This window comes from Stegastes partitus, unplaced genomic scaffold, assembly GCF_000690725.1.
Source record: "Stegastes partitus isolate 25-593 unplaced genomic scaffold, Stegastes_partitus-1.0.2 Scaffold1456, whole genome shotgun sequence".
Classification (NCBI taxonomy): domain Eukaryota; kingdom Metazoa; phylum Chordata; class Actinopteri; family Pomacentridae; genus Stegastes; species Stegastes partitus.
In genome coordinates, this window is record NW_007579187.1 from 138,964 (window position 1) to 162,658 (window position 23,695).

General features: G+C 43.4%; 1 protein-coding gene across 1 annotated transcript; it reads left to right on the plus strand.

Annotated features, from left to right (window-relative positions):
* Positions 1-3,744: 3,744 nt before the first annotated feature.
* trak1b (trafficking protein, kinesin binding 1b) lies at positions 3,745-19,156 on the plus strand (the record flags this gene model as incomplete). The annotated part of the gene is made up of 18 exons (XM_008299762.1): positions 3,745-3,808; positions 4,823-5,017; positions 8,808-8,884; positions 9,150-9,266; positions 9,349-9,449; positions 10,139-10,244; positions 10,366-10,444; positions 10,622-10,752; positions 10,849-10,923; positions 11,035-11,172; positions 11,253-11,329; positions 12,364-12,612; positions 12,746-13,023; positions 14,423-14,541; positions 15,119-15,326; positions 15,437-15,542; positions 16,140-16,265; positions 16,719-19,156. Coding segments are annotated over 18 exons (2,841 nt in total), but the record flags the coding sequence as incomplete, so codon positions are not given.
* Positions 19,157-23,695: the final 4,539 nt, after the last annotated feature.

Consider the following 23,695-nt stretch of genomic DNA (forward strand, 5'->3'; position numbering starts at 1 on the left):
TATCTGAAAATGTAATCTAGGCTATATTTCACTAAAAACAAAACTGATGAATCCTAAATGTATAGGTTAACAACACTGAAGAAAAATATAAAATAAAATGATTACAGTGTTTTCTCAGGCCTGTTTTCTCTCACATCCTCTCCTCTGAATAAATTCAGCTGACTTGCATATAATCAAGATCAGTGCATAATCACTGTGAGCAATGGTCAGCCTGACCACCACTATAAAAACAGCTGAAAAAAATGTAAATGGAATCATTAATCCTAATTATCTGTATGACAATTTATCGTCAAATATAATGTAGTGCTGGTGGCGGCCCTGATTGCAGAATGGGATAAAAAGAGATTAGAAAATGACACCATTATCAAGTCCAGGAAGCAAAAGTGGGGGAGAGGAATTTCTGTTTGGGTTGAGAGACCGTGTCATGTTTAGTTCTTGGCTGGAGAACAGTGGCTCCTCTTTCAACAGTCGAACTGGTCAACGGCAAGGAATCACTGCAGATGAATATGTGATTCCTGTTTAATCAGTGCTTAAGTATAAAAATGTTTTCATATCACAGTCCTCCTAAACACTGCTTAGTTTGTCCCTTCCTACTGTGGGTGACGTCACTGAGGCCTGGCCCAGGTTGGTCCTGGTCAGACTGGTGTGGGTGTCTGATGGCAGTCAGGACAACGAGTGTCAAGTCATAGAGAGTTACCCAGGATGCAGTTCGAAGATAAAACGCTGCCTTAAAAATTAAAAGCACAAACAAATGGTAGCTTTTTTACAATAAATAAAACTGTAAGGAGTAATGAAACCTTGAGGTGTGCAGAGAAAATAACCAGTTCAATACATGAAATACAAAATATATAATAAATATTCAACTGAAACCATGAAGCACTTTACTGAACACTTTCATTATAGGCTACTGTCTAGTCTTAGACTTAATATTTAATGTAGTCAGGTAAAGTAGAATTTTATATAAAAGTTTTGTAGGACTGTAATATTTAGTGAGTACTCAGGTAAATTAACAACTTAAACACTGTGGGGTTGTAACAGCTATATTTAAGCTTGCTAGCTGAGTTAGTAATGTCAGTCTTTTTTATTATTATTATTGGAAAGCACTTTGGCCTGACAGCTGTTGCTCTATGTATGCTATAAAAGGGAGAAAACATTTTATTAATTTATTTAAAAAAAAAGAAAAGACAAATAAAATTGTGCAACAGTGTATTTTTCGGTCACACACTGATAAAGACCAAATTACTATTTGAAAAAAAAAAAATGCAGATTTTTGAGGTGGACATTTTATACAGTTTTTTGGTCTTTTTCTCTAATATAACAGTAAAAATCTATAAAAAACAGTTCAACTAATTGTTTTATTTTTCAGTCATCAATATGCATTTTTCTTCTTTTGAACAAAAATAGACAAATAAATACATACCTCTAAAATAAAGATTTCTGATTTGAATACAGTAAAAGTTTTGTCATTTCAATGTTGAATATGACTAAATTACCATTTGTAAAAAGCTGAAATTCTTGAAGTGGACATTATTTACAGTTGCCTTTTTAAACAATGTTTTTACAGGTATTGTGTACATTCATATTTTTCCTGTGATTTTGCCAGCTATTAGCTTTATCTAACAGTGGAAATCTGTAAAAATGAGAGCAGATAGTTGTTTTTGTTTGTTTGTTTTTTCTAAATACAGCTTGAAACTGTTAAGCTTAAAACTCCACTGATAAAGAAAGCTTTTATTTTGAAGGCCACCACTGCTGCTACTCTCCTCCTGTTGGCTCGATCGCTGTGAGGGAGGCTCCATCCATGCAGGGACGCTGACAGAGCACAGAAGAGAGATAGAGGGAGATGGCTGAAAGGCAGGAGGAGTGGACCGGGTCAGGAACGAGTCTGGAAGCCAGTCAGAGGTGACCTTCATCAGCCGGAGCTGTCAGCGTCCGGAGCGGCCACACATCACAGCCCGGCCTGCGCACTCTTGCTGCGCGGACAGCGTCTCTGCCCGCTCGTCCTCACAACATTTCCACTGCCGATTTTTCTCGACTGCACCTGAGTCCCCTGCTGGATATTTTTTTTGACAGGGACAACACGTCGGATCTGTGAGTGTGAGTAGACTCTGATTCTGCTGCCAGACCTGGTCCTGATGGCTGATGTCATGCAGCATGAGGTCAGCTGATCGCGCTGTGTTGCTGTAAGGACACGATTTATGAAAACCCAGATTCTCATCCGTGACGCGAGCTGCTGATGAGGATGAAGCCACACCCTCAGACAAACTGTGCGCTGTGTGTGCCACATGCATGAATGAAGCCGGGCCTGTTTACTGCCTGCAGGTCTCAGCTGTAACATTTGTGACTGCAGGACCTCCAGTATGCTGTCTGGTACTGGGGCTAAATCATTTCACTGCCACTGCTTTTCTTTTAGAAATCCAACAACCTTTATTTAACTTTCGATCTGTCTCTTCTCAGTTTAAGACAATATATTGTTTCTAATACTTAGCTTGTCCTTGCCAAAAGTCTTTTTAGTTCCTTTTTTTGTGGAGACAGTCAACGGTTGGGGATTTAAACGTGTGTGTGATGTGTTAGGATGCTTGACTTTTAATCCCAAATGTGCATGTGCGTGATGGCACATTCTGAATTCACCCACAGATTATGTAATTTTGCAAATGGCCAGTGAAAAAGAAGCTTAAACGCCTAATTTTCTCCTAAACAGTCGTCCGACAGAGAGCTTCAGCTTTCAAACTGCTGCTATGGGAAAGACGTCCCAAGGTTGAGGTGCTGCCGAGCAGAGGACAGAGCAGAGGTTTACTGTCGGTGCAGGTGCTTGTCAGTCACAAAAACATTTCATGCACTCTTTCATCACCAGATGTCTGTTTCCTTACGAGGCTACAGATGAACCCGACCATTCACACACAAGCACTCATGCATATGCACAGGGGTCTTTTATTTCTGCATCTATTCATATTCTCCCCCTTAAGCCGCAGCACCGGCCGTTTGATCTGGGTTCATTCTCTGATCTGTGATGTGTTTTCTGATCGCGTCCTGCTGCTGCTGTGCGTTTGCAGCGACGCATTGATCTCTGCAGAGCACAGACAGAGAGATGCAAGGTCGCCGTGCTGGAGCGCCGGTGTATTCACTTCAGATGGATGACCTGAGATCACAATAGTGTCTGTAGTGACTGTAGAGGAGGCCTGCAGGGTGACTGGGAGGTCAGGAGGTGAGAGCTGCAGAATAGGTTACCAGCAAGATTGTCTTTGTGATTTCCTGTACTTGGATCAATTAAGTAGAACATGCTCACCATGTAGCGTTCTTATCGAGGGTTGCTCTTTACCCCATTTGCCTCCATAGTCATTTCCCGACAGATGAAAAGTGGAGTCTGCAGTGGATATGCTCTGATTTATGCAGCTAGCTGGCAGACAGCACACTGCAGAGTCAGCAGCAGCACTTGAAGTTAAAGACTCTGTGGGGAAAGCAATGCATTGATTTATGTGGAGTTTGGATTACAGCAAGTATGGTTCTGTAAAGGTCTCTGCTGTCCCCTCCAGGTATCCACACCTGTCGTCTCGCATCAGTCGTTTGGACCTGTTAACCCAGTGGAGCTCCAGCTCCTCATGGCCCCCGTCTCTCTCCACCAGTGAGAGGTGAGCCAAGCTGGCCTCCCCGGCCCCCTCCCTGCCCCCGGACCCGGACCTGGACCCGGACCCGGACCCTGACACCGACCAGCGGCCCACCCAGGAGGAGCAGTATGTGAGCGAGGGCCAGTCCAGCCAGCTCGACACCCACCCGGCACCTCCCGACTGCAGGGACGCCGAGACCATCACAGGTACATGAGTGTGTGGAAAACACAGCTTTAGTTAAAGTGTTTTTAACCCGAGGATAGTCGACGTTTATCACAGCATGAAAGAACAACGCCTCCAACTGAAGTTAACACAACACAGTTTCCAAAAATAGCCACACAGCTTGAAATGTGTGACTCAGTTTTTAGACTGTGGTGTGAAGAGCTTAGTATTGCTGTTGTTTCTACAACTGGTTTAGTAAAAATTAGTGATGCACGGTATAGAAATTTCAGGCTGATACCGAGATTTCTGATTTCTGACATTGCCGATATCCGATATTACCGTTGTCGATATTCAATTTTTGTTCAACCGAAAATAAGCACTGTGAGAACGTGAAAACTATTTAATAGAAGCCCATACCAAATCAGACCACATAGTCTTCTTTATTATGCAACAAAAGTAAAACATATTTAAACATAGTTAATGTTTAAGTCCAGGATCATTTAAGTAGAAACATCTGTGAAATAGCAGCAATATAAAATGTAGGCGCTAATGTTAGACAATCAAAGGTTTTTCACAGTGAAATCTGTTCATCAGACCGATACATGGGAAAAAGCACTAATACCGGCCGACGCTGATGTGGTCGCCGATACATCGCGATCCCTCGTAAAAATGTTTGCATTTTTGATTATTTAAAGCAGCATTACTTCACAAAGAAAACTGTCGCAAAGAACAATAGAGTCATTGTGTAAGCACAAATCGTATAATAATTAAAATATAAATTACTTGTTACCAAGACTTCCATTTAGCCAAACATCTCGAGATGATGCATGTATGTGAAGATACTCCTGCTCTGAAAATATTACTTAAGTAATAAATACAAGTATAAACTGCATAATATAAAAAATCCAGAACTCAGTGATTTTTAAACTTATACATTGTTGCATTTGTAAGATTTTAATTTTATGCCTGGTGGAGATAAAGCTAATTATTAAAGAGAAATATTTAGTTGTGATTTACTTTACGAGTTCGGGTTCACTTGTCCTCTCTGTGATGCTCAGATGTGTGCAACAGCACCGACCTGCCAGAGTTTGAGATCATCAGTCTTCTGGAGGAGCAGCTGCCTGTGTACCGGTTGCGGGCCGACACCGTCTACGGCTACGACCACGATGACTGGCTGCACACCCCCCTGGTCGCGCCGGACGCCAGGCTCGACCTGACCACCGAGCAGATCGAAGAGACCCTCAAATACTTTTGTAAGTCTGGCTGGTTTGCTCATTCTTTAAATCCAGATGGTGTAAAAGCAGTAAGGAAAGAGGAGGAAGGTTTTACACAGAGGCTTTGCTGGGACTTTATTATAGCACAAGATGAGGTTGTAATAAACACAGTGCTTCACGACTGCAGCATGTATTGAAAACAAGAATGTAAGAGCATGTCAGGGTTAAACATACACAAAAGTGTCATAATTGGCTGCATAGAAGTTGCCTTTTATGCTTGGTGATGATGCCATGCCTATGTATTTTTGCACTTGCAAGTATTTTGAATTTGCCTGCTACATTTTGTGATCAGACAAAGCAGGATTTGATTGTTTTCAGTTGTGTAAATTGCCAAATGGAATAGTGACAGACAGGTTAGTCAGGTTGACTGAATGTCATTTTGACATAATGGACATCAGCTGATGTGGCTGACATACAAAAGTTCTCTGCAGACATAACTACAGGTCTGAAGTAGCGCATCAGGTTTACGATAAGTCTAAAATTAACAGGGGACTTTGCAAAACAGATGCTTGAACAGAGTGAGCTTATGTTACAATTACCTGCTATGCACAGAGGTTCAGTGTCATTTGATGAGCTAAGATAAACCCCTAAACAGCAGCAGTGCTTTGGCAACAGAAAGTGGCACAATACATTTGCTTCAATACCAGACCAGTAGCAGGAGGTGCTGCTAGCTTCTGGTAAATGCTGTTATTAAAGGCCCAACATGTCATCGGCCTTATATATTTGCCAGAAGCTGCACTGCTCTCTAAATGTTGGCATCTATTGATCAGCAGTGTGGAGTGTTTGCAACATGTGCAGCGAACTTGGAGATAAATGGAACTGCTGTTGACATGTATACATGTAGCCTGAAGACAGAATTGAATGGACTTCTTGTTTAAATCAAATGCGTGTGCTTCTTTAAAGTCAAAGTTCCTGACTGAGTCAAAATCAATGAGCCCCTTTTCTATGTGGTGGACGTTAACAGATAGCGATTGTGTTAGCCAGCCCTGGAGCATCAATACATGGTGTTTTATTAAAGAACATTTTTTGCTCCTCCCTGTGCCATATCACCACTCTGCCAAATACACTGGACACACAGAGGCTTTCTGAATAAAGAGACGAGCCTTAGGGAGCGATGACAGCACCGCTTTCTCACATTAAACATTCATATAGCTTCTTGTGTGTTAGATTCTGCTCAGAATGCTTGGATGAAGTTTATTTGGAAAACATAAAACCCTTTTTGCATTCATCTTTATGAACACAGGCTGCCTCAATAGCCACATTTTGTAAGCAGTGTGCATCTAATTTCACCTGATCTGTTTTTGATTTTCTGATACATGCGGATGTGACCTAGTGTATCAGTTTCTAATCGTATTTTTATCTCCAGTCTCGTTTGTCCTGTTTTGATGTAACTGACACTGAAGCCTCCTTCCACAAGGTGGTGCCCACCATCATGCTACTTATAGTCTTGGATTTATTGTCTCTGTTTGCTGACTTTAAACACAACACAACGCCTGTGTCTGGACTATTGTGTGGTTGTGGCTTAATTTATTCATTTCCCTGTGTCATCCAATAGGTTCCAAGTTGTCTGTGTTGTTTATTACTTAATTTATAATGAGAGCGTATCGTGTCATGAGGTCAATAGTTTGCTGTTTCTCCTTTATCTAGACATTAACTGGGCCTCTTTTCTTTGAGTTTAGCTAGATTTAATTCTTGCGTCACCTTTTTCTTTTATTTTAAAAATTATTTTGGAGGAATTTTACTGTCTTTGCCTGACAGTGACAGTGGAGAGAGAGATGGGGGTAGGAGAGTGAATAACATGCAGCAAAGGCCAGCTGGGAATCAAATCAGAGACTCACTGCTCAGGGCTCCCTAACCTCTCGGCTTTCGGGTCACCACCCATTAACCATTTGTTGGTTCAAATATGGGGCTGCAACGTGGCGCAGTTGGTCAGCACTGTTGCCTGCAGCAACAAGGTTGCCGGTTCGCGTCACGGTGGGGGCACCGGAATCTTTCTTTCCTCCCACAAGGTCCAAAAACATTTTGAGGTTAATTGATGATTCTAAATTGTCCGTAGGTGTGAATGTGAGTGTGCTTGGTTGTCTGTCTCTTAAGTGTAGCCCTGTGATAGACTGGTGACCTGTCCAGGGTGTCCCCTGCCTTCACCCTGAGTCTGATGGGATAGACTCGAGTCCCCCCGCGACCCTAGTGAGGATTAAGCGGTGTATAGATGATGGATGGATGGATGGTTCAAATACGAGATATTTTCTGCTCTTCTTTGGAGCACATAGCGTGTAAGTTATCCTCGTAAGATACGTTGTTGTTGATCTTAACTACGGATCTTACTGTGTGGAATCAGGAGGAAGTTAGATTATGGCTCCCCAGTCTACTGTGTTGGAGCTCAGCCTGTGTTTGTTTGCAGCTCGATCAATGGTAAAGAGTGAGTGTGCATGTTCATGCATGTGTCAGGGGTTTGTTTGTGGATGAGGGTCACCATGGTAACAGCTGCTCGAAGCAGATGCATGTTCTGCAGCCCAGTGCACAGCGGAAGAGAGCAGAGGGGAGGTCGGGAGAGAAAGGTGAAAAGGAGAGAGATGTGGGAGTTTTGCTGGTACTTATAAACTGCCCACCTCATCTTCCTCTTTGCATCCTCTGCCGTCCAATCATAATACGGCTTCTGCTTCCGTTGCAGCAGCTGTAGAGCGTTTCCAAAACTCTTCTCTCCGCCTCCCTCGCACTCGCTCACAGTGGCGTCCATGGAGGCGGAGGTTAATTCAGTCTCTGAATTACGCTGTAGCCGGGAGTTAGAGAGCTGGAAAGTGAATGGATCAGTGTTTGGAGCGGTGGTCGTTTCTGTTCGCCGGTCATTGTGAAACCACAGGAGGATATGGACAGCAAGGGCAGGATGGGGAGACTAGCTATTAATGAATGTGACCTGGAGGACTGGAACTGTAAGGAAGACAAGACAGGTAGAGTGCATGTTTAGAAGACAGAAAGAGATTTGTTTAACGAGATGTAGTATGTGATCAGTTTCGCTGTGGCATTTTTCTAGTGTTCTTTGGATTTTTGATGTGTATGCACAGTGGACTGAAGTGGAAGCTGCCTACCTTTATAGCTCAAGGTTTCTCCGTCACAGTTTGTTCAGTGACTGCAGAAAGTTGCAGGCAGTATTTTCATGATTTCAGGATCTCTAGCAGTGCAGCAGAGCAACATGAAACCGTTGTGTGTATATTCCCTGGTAAATAATTGTGCACTGGAGCTTTTCGCAGGCTTTATTCTATTCACTAACATGATTTTCCTGCAGCTTACTGACTTTGAATTTGCTCTGTTGTGACACTTCAGAGCTCGAGTGCAAACACACACTTACAAATTCATTTCATTGTTGTGTCCATGTGAGTTGGAGCATAGCTTGATCACCTATTTGTGTTTTTTGTGCTTTAATTCAATACTTCTGTGCAGATTATAATACTAGCAGGATTACAGAGGTTTACCATAATGCACTCAATAACTGTGTGCAGCATGTTATTGACTGGAGCTCTGAAATCGATGCGAGCTGTCACCTCGGGGCAGCAACTGTGCTGTTCGCCATAGAAGACAACTGTGTTCATTAGTGGTCCTAAACATGACCCGTCCACCACCTCTGAGCCGATGGCTTTTTAAACGTTCAGTGTTACATAACGTGGCCGTGTGCATGTGTGCCATCAGACGTGTTTGTATATCACAACTGGAGTCTGCAGCTTCTTTCTCATTTTAAATCCACCGTTTTCTCCCTCTGTTCGTATCTCCACAGTGCTATGTGCAGACAGAGTGGGCCAGATGACGAAGACCTACAATGACATTGATGCTGTCACACGTTTGTTGGAGGAGGTGAGATGCTCTATTTTTGTCAGTGTAACTCAGAGCTGTAGTGGGAAGGATTTTTTATTTCTTTTTAATCAAACTAAGTCACAATGTGAGGCTTCACCAGACAAGATCCTGCACTGCACATGTGCCTAGTAACTAAACTGAAGAGTCAGCAAAATACATGAAGCAGTGAATGAGTAGGGCACCAACAAGAATATAAACTTACTGAACTTCAGTCATCAGATTTCTGGGTATTGCAGCTATATTTTACTTCTCTTCCAACCAATAGAAAGAGAGAGACCTGGAGTTGGCTGCAAAGATCGGCCAGTCGCTTCTTAAGAAGAACCGAAGTCTGACTGAGCAGAATGACTATTTGGAGGAACAAGTGGGGCAAATCACGGAGGAGGTCTGCACACCGACACGCGTTCGGCTTAGTCATGTTCTAGTACCGCGTGCACAAGTGTTGAACGGTGTCTTTTCTCTTCCAGGTGGCCCAGCTGCACCATGAGCTGAACCTGAAGGATGAGCTGCTGCAGTTTTACACCAATGCAGCTGAGGAGAGCGAGGACGAGTCCAGCAGCTCCCCAACGTTAGTGTCTGTTCTTTGCCTTTGCTGTCACACAATGTTGCTCCTCCAGTCTGTGGATGCTATAATGTACCCCTTTGAAAGTGCATTTCAGCTAATAACCAAACGAGTCCAGAGAGTTGATCCTGTAGCTACGAAGAAAGTTTCAAGAAACCGCGTCATAATATAATTGTGAAAATACTTCGATTGTGCACAATAATAGTGATATAATAACAGTAGTATATTGTAATTTTGAGGTGGCCTTCATATCTTTAAAATCTGGACTTACAGAGTTCAACTTGTTTCTCATTACTCGTGTTGACATTGTGGGAGGTCGGGACCCTGTCTTAACCTCACCTGTCCAACAGTGACCACATATTCTGTTTTCTTTTTGTTGACATGGTTTTTTTGTCTTTTTTTTTTCATTTTATAGTTTGTGGTCACTGTGTGTGACAGTAAAGAGATACTCTGCTAATTAATAATGTCGTTGTAGGTCCAGATAGCGTTCTAGTCTAATTTGGCTCGTAGTTTCATCTCTCCAGTGTTCCAAATAGTTTTTTCTTACATTGCATTATCGTGTATGTTCTGACTGGTATTGTCGTGACACTGGTGGGATCGTGTCAGACCGGAGTTAGGGCAGTTACTCTCAGCACCGACTGACACAAGGCGCTCTTATATGGGCTCAGCTCACTCTGTGTTTATTTTAACCAAAGGGGTAAAAAGACCAAAGTGGAAACAGCCTCTGGAGGCTTTGTGAGTGACACACTCCAGAGGAAACTCAAAGAGCTCGAAGAAGAAAACCTGTCGCTGCGCTCCGAGGTAGCACACACACACACACACACACACACACACACACACACACACACAATAACAGCATCATGAAACTGAGAACCCGAAACTGCTCAGAATGTTTGGTTTAATCACAGATGTCTGTTTGCAGGCTAATCATCTAAAATCAGAGACCGAAACCTATGAAGAAAAGGAGCAGCAGCTTGTCAATGACTGTGTCAAAGAACTCAGTAAGTCGTGTGTTGTCTTTGTCTTTTTGTTGCAGTTTTCCTGTTCATGTGTGTGCATCTGAACGAAACTTGTTTTCAGCACTTTTTACAATGTGCATTCTATCACTGACTACCCAGTACCTGACAGCCTCACGTTTCTCTCCTTAACTTATCAAATTCCTTCCTGTGCCCTCTCAGGGTTGTCCAGTCTCCAAATCTCTACCATAGCAGAAGAACTGGCGCGTAAGACTGAGGACGCTTCACGGCAGCAAGAAGAGATCACACACCTCCTGTCTCAGATAGTAGATCTTCAGAAGAAAGCCAAATCTGTGAGCACACATTTATAAACACATACAGGCACATTTCAACTTAAGTGGTGTGATGTTGTAGTCTAGTGTTGCTAAGCAAACCTCATGTGTGTCCAGTATGCAGTGGAAAACGAGGAGCTCTCTCAACACCTGATGGCAGCTAAAGATGCTCAGAGGCAGCTTACAGCAGAGGTAACGCTCCTTGCTTTCCGAGCTGTCGTCCAATCAGGCTTTGCTCTTTGTTAACACTGTATTTCTCTGAGTGTAGGCTGCTTATAAACTTTAACCACAATGTCACAACAGCTCCAGGAGTTGGAGGAGAAGTACTCCGAGTGTATCGAGATGCTGCATGAAGCTCAAGAGGAGCTGAAGAACCTGAGGAACAGAAACTACCCTGCAGGAACCCCCCGCCGCTACCACCCGCTGGGACTGTACCCAATGGTGAGGGAGGGAGTATGTGCGCGTGTTGGAGTGTGTTCACGTTTTCATCTCCCCTTCATTTAAGAGTTTTGGTGTTGCAGGATTCTCTGGCCGCTGAGATTGAAGGAACCATGAGGAAGGAGTTGAGTATGGATGACCCCGAGTGTGAAGAACAGAAGTATGTATGGTTAAAGAACTTAATGTGACACAGTAAGAATTGTGTATAGTGGACAATCAGTATACTTTACATTCTGTTTTAACAGAAAATAGTTATGGATGATGTTTTTACAGTTTACAATATCTGTTGTAGCTGGATTAGAGTAAGAAAAAAAGCCATCTCCTGCGTATAATTCTGCACAAACACCATTTAGTGTTACAGAAAAAAAGCAAGTCAAAACACACAATTAGTGGGAAGAATTATTAGAAAATTAAAATTCCAGTTTTATTTTGGGGTTGAAATTGATGTCAAAAAACAGCACAGGTTCATTGGTTATAGGTGGAGTCTGCCATTCTGCAGAAAGAGTGTTTTTATTTACGCAGCTAGTTAGCTTACTTATATGGTTAATATTTGTTACATACCTCGATCTTGCTCTCACTGCCTCTTTTCCAACCATCTCCTCTTTAATTCCTTTCCCCCTGTCCTGTGCACATTTGGGAGATATTGTTTGACTTGCTGCAGAAAAACTGTGATGACTCTTAAGAAAAAAAAATGACTCTTAAGGCCTTGTGTGTTTGGTGAGGGCACAGTGATCTTTGACCACCAAGAGCTAATCGGTTTATCCTGAAGTTCAATCAGATGTGACGTATGATGAAAGTCCTTCAATGCCTTCCTGAAATATTCGGTTCAATAAAACGAGGTAAACATCGTCCTGCGTGGCTGTTGCTGGGCATAGAAAGAGGCAAAAAGATTTTACCGGCATATTTTATATAAGTGTTCATGTCTTTTAAAGTATTGATCTTATTCATCAGCTGATAGTAGCTGATGCAGCCCATCAAGGGCAATAAATAATAAATAATGTGGATTAAATTGGATGGTCAACCGGGTGAACAAGCTCAGCAGAAAGTCAGTGCTTCTTTGGCTCCATTCACTGAGGTTCACTTGAGAAACTACAATCATCACAAGTTGAAATAACAAAGGTCCAACCAGAGCTTTCTGACCCACTCTAATCGCAGAGAAGGACATTACAGACTTTTGTGTTCGGCTGTGCTCAGGGTCCATCGGAAGCGTGTGTTTGAGACGGTCAAGAACGTGAACCAGACAGTCCGTCAGCGATCACTGACTCCAACCAGCTCCAACATCCCGGGCTCCAACCAGTCTCTTTCAGCTCGAACATCGCCCCAGTCTAGCGGCCTCACCACTCCCCACTCCACTATGTATGGAGGTGACCTCGGCGGAGACAGCTTTGCCCTTGACAACCGAACACAGAGCATTTTGATGGAGACGGCATCCAACCAGGACAGGTGAGGAGGAGTGGGTCAATATGCTGAATGACAAACAGTGAAAAAGTAGTTATTTGAACAACAGTTTTCTCAAGAATGAATTATTGACAAGTGTTCTCGTTCTTGTTCTGTGTCATTCCTGCTCCGTCAACAGCACAGAGGGCCGAGAGAAGAAGGCGACCGGTGCTGAGGATCTTCGGCTAGCTCTGCGCCGTCTGTCTCTGCGACGACAAAACAACTTGAGCGAGAGGCGCTTCTTTGAAGAGGAGAGAGAGCGGAGACGAGGAGGACACACCGGACTCCAGGACGCCCTGGGCCAGGACAGCGTGTTGACCCCCTCCGAAAGCATCATGTCACTCGGAAACCTCCATCTGTGGGCCTCACGAGGACCCTACCTCCCTGATAAACTCCAGATCGTCAAACCCCTTGAAGGTGAGGGAGACACGGAGCGTGAGACGAGCTGCAAGGTGGGGAGGAATGGGGAAGGCGAGCGGCACCGAGGGGTCGGGGCAAAGAAAGGAAGCAGACAGGGCTGGGGGGGCGAGGGGGAGAGGAGACGAGAGAGCTGGCATGGGCGGGAAAGGGAAAGGGAGAGAGGATGGGGATGGGAAAGGAGGACTGGGGCTGGGATAGAGAGGGAGAGAGGAAAAAGGTGGGCCAGAGACCGAGCCGGTGGTAGGAAGATGAAGGGTGCGAGGGAGAGGAAAGAGAGGCCGCTTTCACTGATGCTCTTCAAATCTTTCTGGTCAATGATGCATCATCACAAGTCAGGCCGCTTTGCATCTCCACACAGCTATTGCAAAGACACACAGCCCAGAGGGTGGCTGTAGGCAGACACTCACATGATTGAACAGGGGAAGAAAGAGGGGATGGCTCTCTGTTTACGCAATGCATCTATAGACTGTCTATAAAAGAGGAACGTGGCCACTGTGCCGTTACACATTGGTTTGTGACTTTTATATACAGTCTATGAATGTGTCCAGATCATTTGCAGCTTTAGGATAATTTTGACCTGTAAGAGAAAAAAAGACACATCAGCTGCAGTTTACCTGTGCCGCCCTCTGCTGGTGATAATTCATGCTTTATTTAGAATTACACTGTCAATCCATAATATATAGAAGTCCTGCTATTGCCTTTGTTTCCACATGTTTCATTTATATGTGTATTCTGTTTCTTCTTTTTCATTTTTCCTTCTTCATGTGTTTCATTATTTGTATTATTTATTTATTTTTTTTTCATTTTTGCGTTGCTCACTCTGTCACTTCTTGCTCTCTCTGTTGTCTGTTATCAATATATGTGTCTGACAAATAAAAACATTTTCTCATGCTGCTTCGCTCCTCCATCTCATTTCATTTTTGCTCTCCATCGATTTTTACTGTCTCTTTTTTCATCTTTGTCATCTTGATCACTCTTCAGTTGTTCCTTTTTCATGGATATGTTCATTACAGAGACCTTGAAAAGATGTTACTGGTATTAAATAGATTAATTTATGGGTTATATGTCATGCTTTTGTCATAAAATCCACAGCCAGTTATTAGCAAATGCTCTGATTTGTATGTCACATCCACTTTACTGCAGTAGAAAAGCTGCAAGTTGTCCCTGCACCGTACTGCAAAACCAATTACTACTATTAATTATTACTATAGATGATGAATCTTGTGATTTTTGAATTTTAAATGTAGGTCTTTTAAGCCTGCTAACAGAAACCAGTGGACACTCAAGTCTCTTCAGTAAAAGTGTCTGGTGATGATGAAAGAACCGTTTCAAAACTAAATATTCCTTTAAGTGTTTTTTTTGTGTGTGTGCAGTTATGTTCCTTTGTCTCCACCAGGCTCTGCCACCCTGCACCACTGGCAGCAGTTAGCTCAGCCTCACCTTGGTGTGATTCTGGATGCCAGGCCGGGAGTCGTGCCAAAAGGCTACAGACCGCTCGAACTAGAGCTGGAGCAGGTCTGTGTACGAGAGTCCATATCTACAACGTTCATGGAAATGATTCTCTGTATGTTTACTGCTGCTGGGTTTAACTACTTAGTGGAAACAAGTGCATGCTTTTAGTGTAATTAATTCTGCACACTTGCAGTTTTCGTGACTAGAGTAGTGTACAGTACAATTCTCCATCAAGTAGCTGTTTATCTACCTGTGCTCTGAGTGTACAGTGATGAACAAAAAATATACTGGCCATATACTTCCTCAGACAGGATAGGATGACTGACCTTCAAATCTTTTCTAGAGACACTCATTGGAACAAAGCAGTACCTACAAATGCTGTGATTCACTGCACTGGGTAAATGTTGTGGAATTCCCAATGTATAGTGCATCTGTCCCTACCTAAGTATCATTAAATAAAAGAAAGGAATCAAAACTTTGTTAGAATATTTAGAGGGAAGTGATGAAGAAGAAAATCCTTAAACAGCATGACTGTATTTGTTACCTGCAAGCTACCCGTGACACTAACCCTTAATAATTCTTCCTTTATCTGATGATAATGGTTCATTCTGATTCGTACGCTCTGCTGCTGTGTCTGCAGGTGTACCCGTGGGGTGGCTTTGAGGAGGATGAACCAGGAGAGCAATACTTCCAGAATCTGCCCACCTCCACAGCTTCTGCCTCCCCGGCCGTTCCCTCCACCTCCAGCACGGGAGACGCAAACCTCGGGCAGCCTCCGCCCAGCCTCGCTCCACCTTCTCCGCCTTCTCCATCGCCGTCACCTCATCTTAGCAACACCGACGCTCTGGGTGAGGCGGGACTGTACATTTACATGTGGATATGTAAATTCTGACATTGTTGAACCTGCGTGAAACACCTGGTGCTTGAAAATGATTGTCCGTGTCTGCTTGACTTCCAGCCGCATACTACCCAGGTAAATGCATGGCCCACACCAGCTCCACCTACACCTTTACAACCTGTCGGATTCTCCACCCGACTGATGAGCAGACGCGGGTGACGCCCAGGTAAGGAACGCCGCTGACACACTGCCTCTGCTGCTCGAAAACGTACGATTAAAGTCGGCTTTCTGTTGAGCCACCAGAATTCAAGCATACTCAACTATTGCAGAGTTTTGCAAAGTAGTGATTTAATGGCACATGCCTTGTTACAATACTAATAACACTAGATTTATATAGGAGCTGTCAGGTGTTTGCCTCCTAAGAATGCACATTTTCTCCTTTCTTGAATGATGCATGCCTTTAAAAGACTATAAAGCTACTTAAGGGAGAAGCATAAACACAGCTTTAACACATTATGCAATTAATTGTAGTTATCTTGTGTTACGCTTGTAGAAGCTGCGTGACTAAATCTCACAGAACTAAATGAGGTGGGAACCTAAGCAACAACATTTAGTCAGTTTTCTGCTAGACAGTAGGAATGGGCTAAATAATACATGTAGGTGCTTACGGTTCAAACATCCTCTGTGCACAACAACTGCTGTTTTGCTTGTTATGATGATGACATATCACAAAAGTGCAATTGAAGCTGGTGAAGTCAAGCAGAAGTAGCATCTCTTCACAGCTGAGTGTCTCAGTGTGTAATTTCCTCTTGTTTTTCTTCAGTCTAAACCCAGTCCCTGCGTCGTCCTCCTGCGTGATGACCAGCACTCTGTTGGGTACTCCTGCTGCTACTCCCTGCACGCCCCGCAGGCTCAGTCTCAGGCCCTCTGAATCCTCAACTAACCTCAGGCAAGGCACCACATACAGTATGCTGGCACACTCAGCTGTTCTGTAAAATGATATCTCGTTTCTGCTGCTGAAGGAAACAGAATGCTGTTTTGTAAATGAAGTAGGTGATTGTTACTTATTTACTTGGATAAAGGCATTCACTCTAGATCAGGGGTATCGAATCCTGGTCCTGGAGGGCCGCAATCCTGCATGTTTTAGATGTTTCCCTCTTCCAACACACCTGATTCAAATGATCAGGATCGTTATCAGGCTTCTGCAGAGCTTGATGATGAGCTGATCATTTGAATCAGGTGTGTTGGAAACATCTAACACATGCAGGATTGTGGCCCTCGAGGACCAGAGTTTGACACCCCTGCTCTAGATCAACAAAGTGTCATTGGAACAAAACATGGCAAATAAAGAATCAGATTGTGTGATTTTTTTTTCACTCGTGTCTGTCTCCTATCTGTGCAGAGATGCAACACGCACCACCAGCACCTCCCTGGGGTTAGTGCGCCTTCTCCAGGAGAGAGGAATCTCAGCAGCCATGTATCACCAGAGCCAGGGCCTGGAGTACGGTCAGGGCAGCGGAGGAGTCCTCTTCAGCACCTCCATCGCCCCGAACCGACCGCCCAATCCTGACCCTCTGCGTCCCTCAACCCCTCCGAACTCCCCCACAAGACAGGGAGCTTCAGCTGTGCCAACCTCCGCGGGCTTCGACTTCAAGAGTCCCTCCTATGACAACTTCCTGGCCTCCAAACCGGCCCGGTCCATTCTGAAGGAGGTGACGGAGGGGAAGAGAGGCCGGCAAAGAGGGAGGGACTGTGAGAGCCAAACAGACGTTAGCGTGACCGTCCACAACCTCAACCTGCTGGACAAGGTCAAGCGGCTGGGCGTGGCTGGAGCTCAGGGGGGGAGAGCAGTGAGTCCTAGTCCCATCCTGGGGCCTCTGGGTGGGCTGCGTAGATCCGGCTCCCCTTTTGGGCCCGATGGAATGAGGAGGAACCGGAGTTATCCAGGCATGGTTGGAGCCAGCATGGTCATGAAAGCCCCGGGCCCTCAAGAGTAGTCTGGACTGCTGTTGGCCTTTAGGGTAGCAGAGATGGAGCCAGACGGGGCGAAGGACCGACTGCTGAGCAGCCACCTGGAGCCCAAACACGGACTGACGATGTTCATATGAACACAACATGGTACTACTGATCAGTTTGGAATCACTACTGTGGTTCCACCTGAACGCTATCCACTCTTTAATGCTTTGAAGTGACAAGTCATGCTTAAAATACAAGCAAAATAGCTGAAAGAGTTAATTCACCCAAAATACAGAAGACAGAAACCAGTCAGTCACAACATTAGAACCACTGACCTAAGACTGTGTAGATGTGGTGGGCCACTTTTTGTGATGTGATGGGGCACAATGTCCTGCAGCGTCCTCGCTTAGCAACAATGTTTAGGTACATGCCAAAGTAGCATCCACATGAATGCCAGGACTTTGAGATAATCAATGACATACCCTTCACCCGTCAGTGGTTTTAATGTTGTAGCTGATCAGTGTATTTTCTGACATACCTCTCCTGGTATGGAGCCATATATATACACAGCAGTTTTTGCTTTTATGTGCCCAGATTTTACGATATCCCTTAAACGAATGGTTGACTTAGCAATTTCTCGGTACAAGCATTTACATGTAAACACCTTTGCATAGTCCACTTCTATATCTTGACAGCAGTTTGCAAAGACATGCACAAGCCCTTTAGACAGATTTTTAATCATTTTGATGATCTTCTGATTATAATGTTACCACCCCAGAGTTTAATTTGTCAAATGCTTGAAGGCCAAACCTCAACTGATAAATCTCCCCAAATTAAGACGTACCATAGACATGTTCCCTTTCTCAGAGCTTTGTACTTCATACGCCGATATTTAAAAATCTGGACATGCAAAACCAATTTTATGTAATTTCATTTTACATAATTGGGTGAACTGACCCATTAAAATGAGAATATATTGAAAGAGAGTGACTGAGATATCACTCAGATGCCTGCTTTGGAGACTGACTCTGCTGGCTAGATGTAGTACTCCCACTCTTGCCTTTTCTGAAGCGCATCCACAAAATCCCACACACATCCGGACATACACAGGTGCACACTGTTAAATCTTCCATTGCACTGGCTGGGCTATTTGTAGTCGCTGTAGCACTAAACCACGCTTTTCTTATTCAGTGTAAGTGGGATAAAATCCACATTTTATAACTGAGGAAAACTTTTACACCAAAATTCATAAAAACATGTCATCGTCTCCTTCTCTCTCTCTCTCTGACCCTCACCTTAATCCCTCTTGAAGTGATTAGGTTTGAGTCTGACACAAGTACTTTCAACAAATCACTACATAGATTTTATGTCAGTATTAAAGATGCACTGGTTTACTTTCTTAATTGGCCATTAGATGGGGAAGTTGATGGTGCTTCCACTGAACTGAAAGGATCAATACGCTGAAGCCGCAGCTCACAAAGAACACAGAGAGAGAGATGAGGGAAGTGATCGGGGCTAGTCAGCCGTCACGGTCAGAAGCTTTTTTTTTCTTAAGGTTTTGTCAGAGAAATGAAGCAATATAGTGCCTCAGCCTTTTGTGTTTCATGATTTGTGTCTCTCATGCAGCTGTGAAGTAGCTCACACAACCATAGTTGCACTTGTATGTATTTATTTTAAAAAATCCTACCCTCAACTGAAACAATTTTTCAAGAAAATCACATTGTCTTACACACTGTATATACTGTGTTCATCGTCACTGAAATGTCAGCACTTATAAATGAACTGTTATGTGTAGTGCATAACCAAGAAACACACATCACTGTAAGTATTGGGGTGAGCATGTAATCAGGGTTTTTTCCAAATAAAAAGTCATCAAACAATCTTTATTTTTCCGCTCATTGTGATTAGTTTTTTTTGCCCCCCCCTCTCCTCTTCATGAAAACATGACTCATTGGAGTCTGGGGTAATCACGGCAGGAAAAAGATTAGAATTCTTTGCCCTCCTCCAGCAGATGGTGCTCACAAATAACTCAACACATAGCGAGTATGTGAAGTAGTACATTGTGTTTCTCTGTCTGTCCACATCGGTGCAGTCATAATCCATTAGCCATTCACCATCTGCATCTCCTGAGCTATGAGGGACATGATGAGGACCGCTTATTAAACCTCCACTGGTGAGCGAGAGGGTAGCAATAACCAAAAAATGCCACTACGACAGGCGGAGAGTCTAATTAGAAGAGATGAAACTGCTTCAAATGCCACCGACATCTATCATGTCAGATGTTTGTCATCTTAGAATAACATTTTGATAATTCTATTTGTCCCAAGACTAACGCCCCCAGAGCTGAAAGAGAAGATTCATCCTGAGGTGCAAACAGCATCACGCCGTTTCCTCTTCCGAACACTGAAATGACGTATAGTGTGGCGCTGGTTGCCATCATAGTCCAGATAAGTTAATTTTAGGTTCTATTAAACAGTATGTTATTTAACTGTAGGCTTTATTCTAATCCAGTAACATCAATTTCAGTGACTGACACAATGTTTTGTACAGACAAGTGTTTCCAGATGCATTTGTGTGATCGACAACTTCTTTACTTTTTTGGAATTTCAAGATGTCAAAGCTTCATAGAGCTACAGAGAAGATTTGGAGCCAGTCTGATTATTTATCAAAAACCTACTTCATAAGTTTCTCATCAAACCATATTTGCTGCAAACATCCTGAAATTTAGTTTGGTTTACTTTAAAAAAAAAACAAAAAAGCATTCGATTTACCTTTATTAACTTACACAGTAGGATGCATAGCATGTAGTTTGCAATATAAGTGCTGGCCCGTAGCCAGAACTCAGTGTGAGCAGCTTGTTAACCCAGAGATGTACTGACCTTCAAAACTCTCACTGGAATACATTAAAAACTACATTTTTGGTGCTCTGCGGTCTGGATTTTCAATATACACAGTTACCCTTGAAATTCACATGGGTGATGAATTAAGGGAAAAAGCTGAACTCTTGACCTCACAGTGAAGCTGTCCAGTGGCTCTGTTGTACTCAGAGGATCATTTTACTGGCATGGATCTCCTTAAGGCCAGTTCATAGTTACTGCAGGACCATTCACAGACAATAGGCTGCCATCAATTGCTGTATTTTCATACTGAACAAAGAAAAGCACTGGCTGGGTGTGTATTACAACCCAGCTGTCTAGGGTTGACTGGGAATAACAAAGAACCAGCTGTTATTGGTTGGGTAAAGCAATTTATCGCTTAGTGACGTAATTAACACACAAAAAACAGTGATCATACGAAGAAAACAGGGTGAGTGGATGTTGCTAAATCAAAGAATCAAATAAAACCAAACAAAGACTAACAGAGTAACAAAAGTATCTGAACAATATATATATATATATATATATATATATATATATATATAAACCTCCTAGCCAAACTTAAACACAATAGCAACAACTGTAACCAACAAAAGAAACTTAACAAATGAGTGCCTCAAAACACGTACCATCAAGAGACAACAAGTAACTTCTTCACTAAGTTGAACTAACTGGAGCTACAGTCTTCACCAAGTCACAGGTAACTCCCACATGAAGTCTACAGCTGCCAACAGAAGTTACAGAGAACACAAATAGCAGCACCAAGGTTAACTGTTTACATTAACCCTTTAAGCCCTGAGCTATTTTTCAGGCCTTTTCTCGAAAATTACATACCCATAATAAAAACAGTTTATCTCTGCAACCACAAGGTCTATTTGAATAATTCTTGTGTCATAATAAAAGGAGCACTTGTAAGATTTGTTCAGATGTGTAAATTTCAGTATATATGCTACTGGTTAAAAGTAAATGTAGATGGCACACACACAACTTTTAAAATTTCAGGTTCGCCTAAAAAAAAAAAGAGCAGTTTTAGGATAATTATCTCTTTGGAATGATCCAGCTGCAGCTCTAAACCTCTCCAAAATCATATCACAATATGTGAACATTCTCCCTGCAAAGGTTGACTCTGAAAAAGTGAAGTAGAACAAAATTACTAAGTTTTTAATCCAGACAGTTCAGGCGAAGTGACATTTTTGGACACTTTGGCACATTTTGGCACACTGGTGACCATCTGAGTGTACTTATGTACAAACTAAATATTTCACTTGTATTTCACTAATGGCGTTCAATACATTCAAATACAGCAGTGTTTTAGTTTTTTTTAAATCCTACCAGACCGCTGTCTGTGTTACGCGTCGTGTGCGTAATGGCGACTGGACGTGCTGTGAAACTCCCTCGATGACGCACGGCCCAATCTCCGTGATGGATGGGCCGATTTCGGTGATTGAACCCTCCTTCGAATCGTTAGAGCCAATAGAAGATAGCCATTGCCACCAAAACGAGATTGACAGCACTTTTGGCCAATCAGAATCAGTAGACCGCCATCTTGTATTCTCGCCGCTCGCTCCCTCGTCCACTTTGCCGAAGTATCCTACGGTTCACACAACCTCCCAGAGACGGGTGACGTGCTTTCCGTGTGGCACAGGAAGTAGTACTAACTGATTCCGGTGTGGATTTACCGATAAAACAAACTTTTCACGGCAAAACAGCTAAGGTAAGAGACATTTTACAACTACAGTTTGACGAAGCGGTTTCGGTTTTTGCTGTTCTTTGGGTTGTTTCTCGCTGATGCTTTGGTTTTAGAGAGCTTTGATGGATATGTTTAGAATCTGGGGACTCTCTGCTTCATTTTGAGAGGTAGGTTGTGCGTCTTTCATAAGGTACAGTAGCGACAGAGCCAGGAATGTGACGAGTGGGTTGACGTGGTGGCGCTATAGCGATTTGCATATTTGACAATTCATTTAGTTGGTGTTTGAGTTGTGTTTGAGGCATGTAGAAATGGCTGATATGTGCTTGTAGCCCAGGTTCTGCTGTTTAATTTGATGTATAGCATCACTATATTCTTTCATGATGAGTGCATTGTTTTCACACTATTTCTTTCTGTAAAACTATACTCCAGGTGTGATGAAGGCTGCAGTTGATTGGGTGAAGGTGGAAGGAACCGGGTGTTGGCCCAATCAGACGGGTCGGGAGGCGGGGAGAATGAAGGCTGGAGTGCAGGTCTTCAGCTCCAGGCTGATTAGCTGAGATGACTGGCAGCTGGTGTTCTGGAGCGAGCTCTCAGCCAGAAACAGCAGGGCTGACACAGGCCATCTCCCCTCACAACGGCTTCAAAAGTCCACCACTGGGGTGCCCTGGTAGTTCAACCTGATAAGACAGCAACCCATGAACAGAGGCTGTAGTCTGTGGTTCAAATCCAGCCAGCAGCTCATTTCATGCATGTCTTCTCCCCACGTTTCACTGTCCTGTCTAATGAAGGCAAAAAGCCTGAAAAGTAGTCTTTAAAAAAAAGAAAGTCCACCACTGAAGCAAGAACAGATTCACAAGCACCAGTGTGACACGTAGCTTTTAACTGAATATAGCAGCTGCTTCCAGATTGAACTGCAGTACCACGTCACTGATCAATCCTCTGAGCAAAGTGGGCAGACATAGCACAGGATTTCTGGAGAATTTAGGCATAGTACTGTTTGGGCTCCATTGATGTACGAATGAAAGTCCACTACGTCACTTATTATTGTGGTGAATCTCATCACATAGTCTTTCCTCATAGTGAACATTTGTTTTGAGCAACATTTTGGCAAATGTGTAGCCAGTGTATTTGCAATGCAAACTGTCAGTGTGGCTCTAAATTTTGGACTGCACATGGACATGATTCCTCAGAGGCCCTCGGAGATGTAGACAGATGACGAAATTTCTGTCACGCCTACACTTGCAGCCCCCTGCGGACAAAGCATTAATTAGCCCTAAAGCCAGCGTTAAACTTTGTGTCTGCAAGGACATGAGAATCTGCTCGGGTCAACGTGATGTAAATTTCATCATCTCCACAGTCTGTGAGAGTCCGCATGCAGTCCAAAATTTGTCACAAGGCTCTGCAGGCAGCAACCATTCTTTAAGGGAAAGAGTGTTCATGCTCGGCAGTAATGTGCAGATACAAGTATGGAACACGTATGGAGTGGACTCCTTCAAGTGGACCGGAAAATAGTATCATGCCTGTGTTATACTTTCTGCATCTGTGAGTCCACAAGGGTCCCTCTAAGGTCTACGTGAAAAAACTTTTATAATCTCCCCAACTCTGCGAATCCATATGGACCCCTTCACACATTCTTTCCCTTCTTCTTTGGCAATATTACGCATGCTCAGCAGGAGTGTTTGCACCAAGTATGCATGTACAATCTGCTGTGCATATATGGAATGGAGTCCTCCAAGACTCCTGTAGACTACGAAAGTAGTATAATAACAGCAACTACGTGTCTGCACACTCCAAAGCTGTCTATGTGTGTGTCTGTGAGAGACTGTGTTGAAGCTTAACATTGACCTTAGAGGGAAT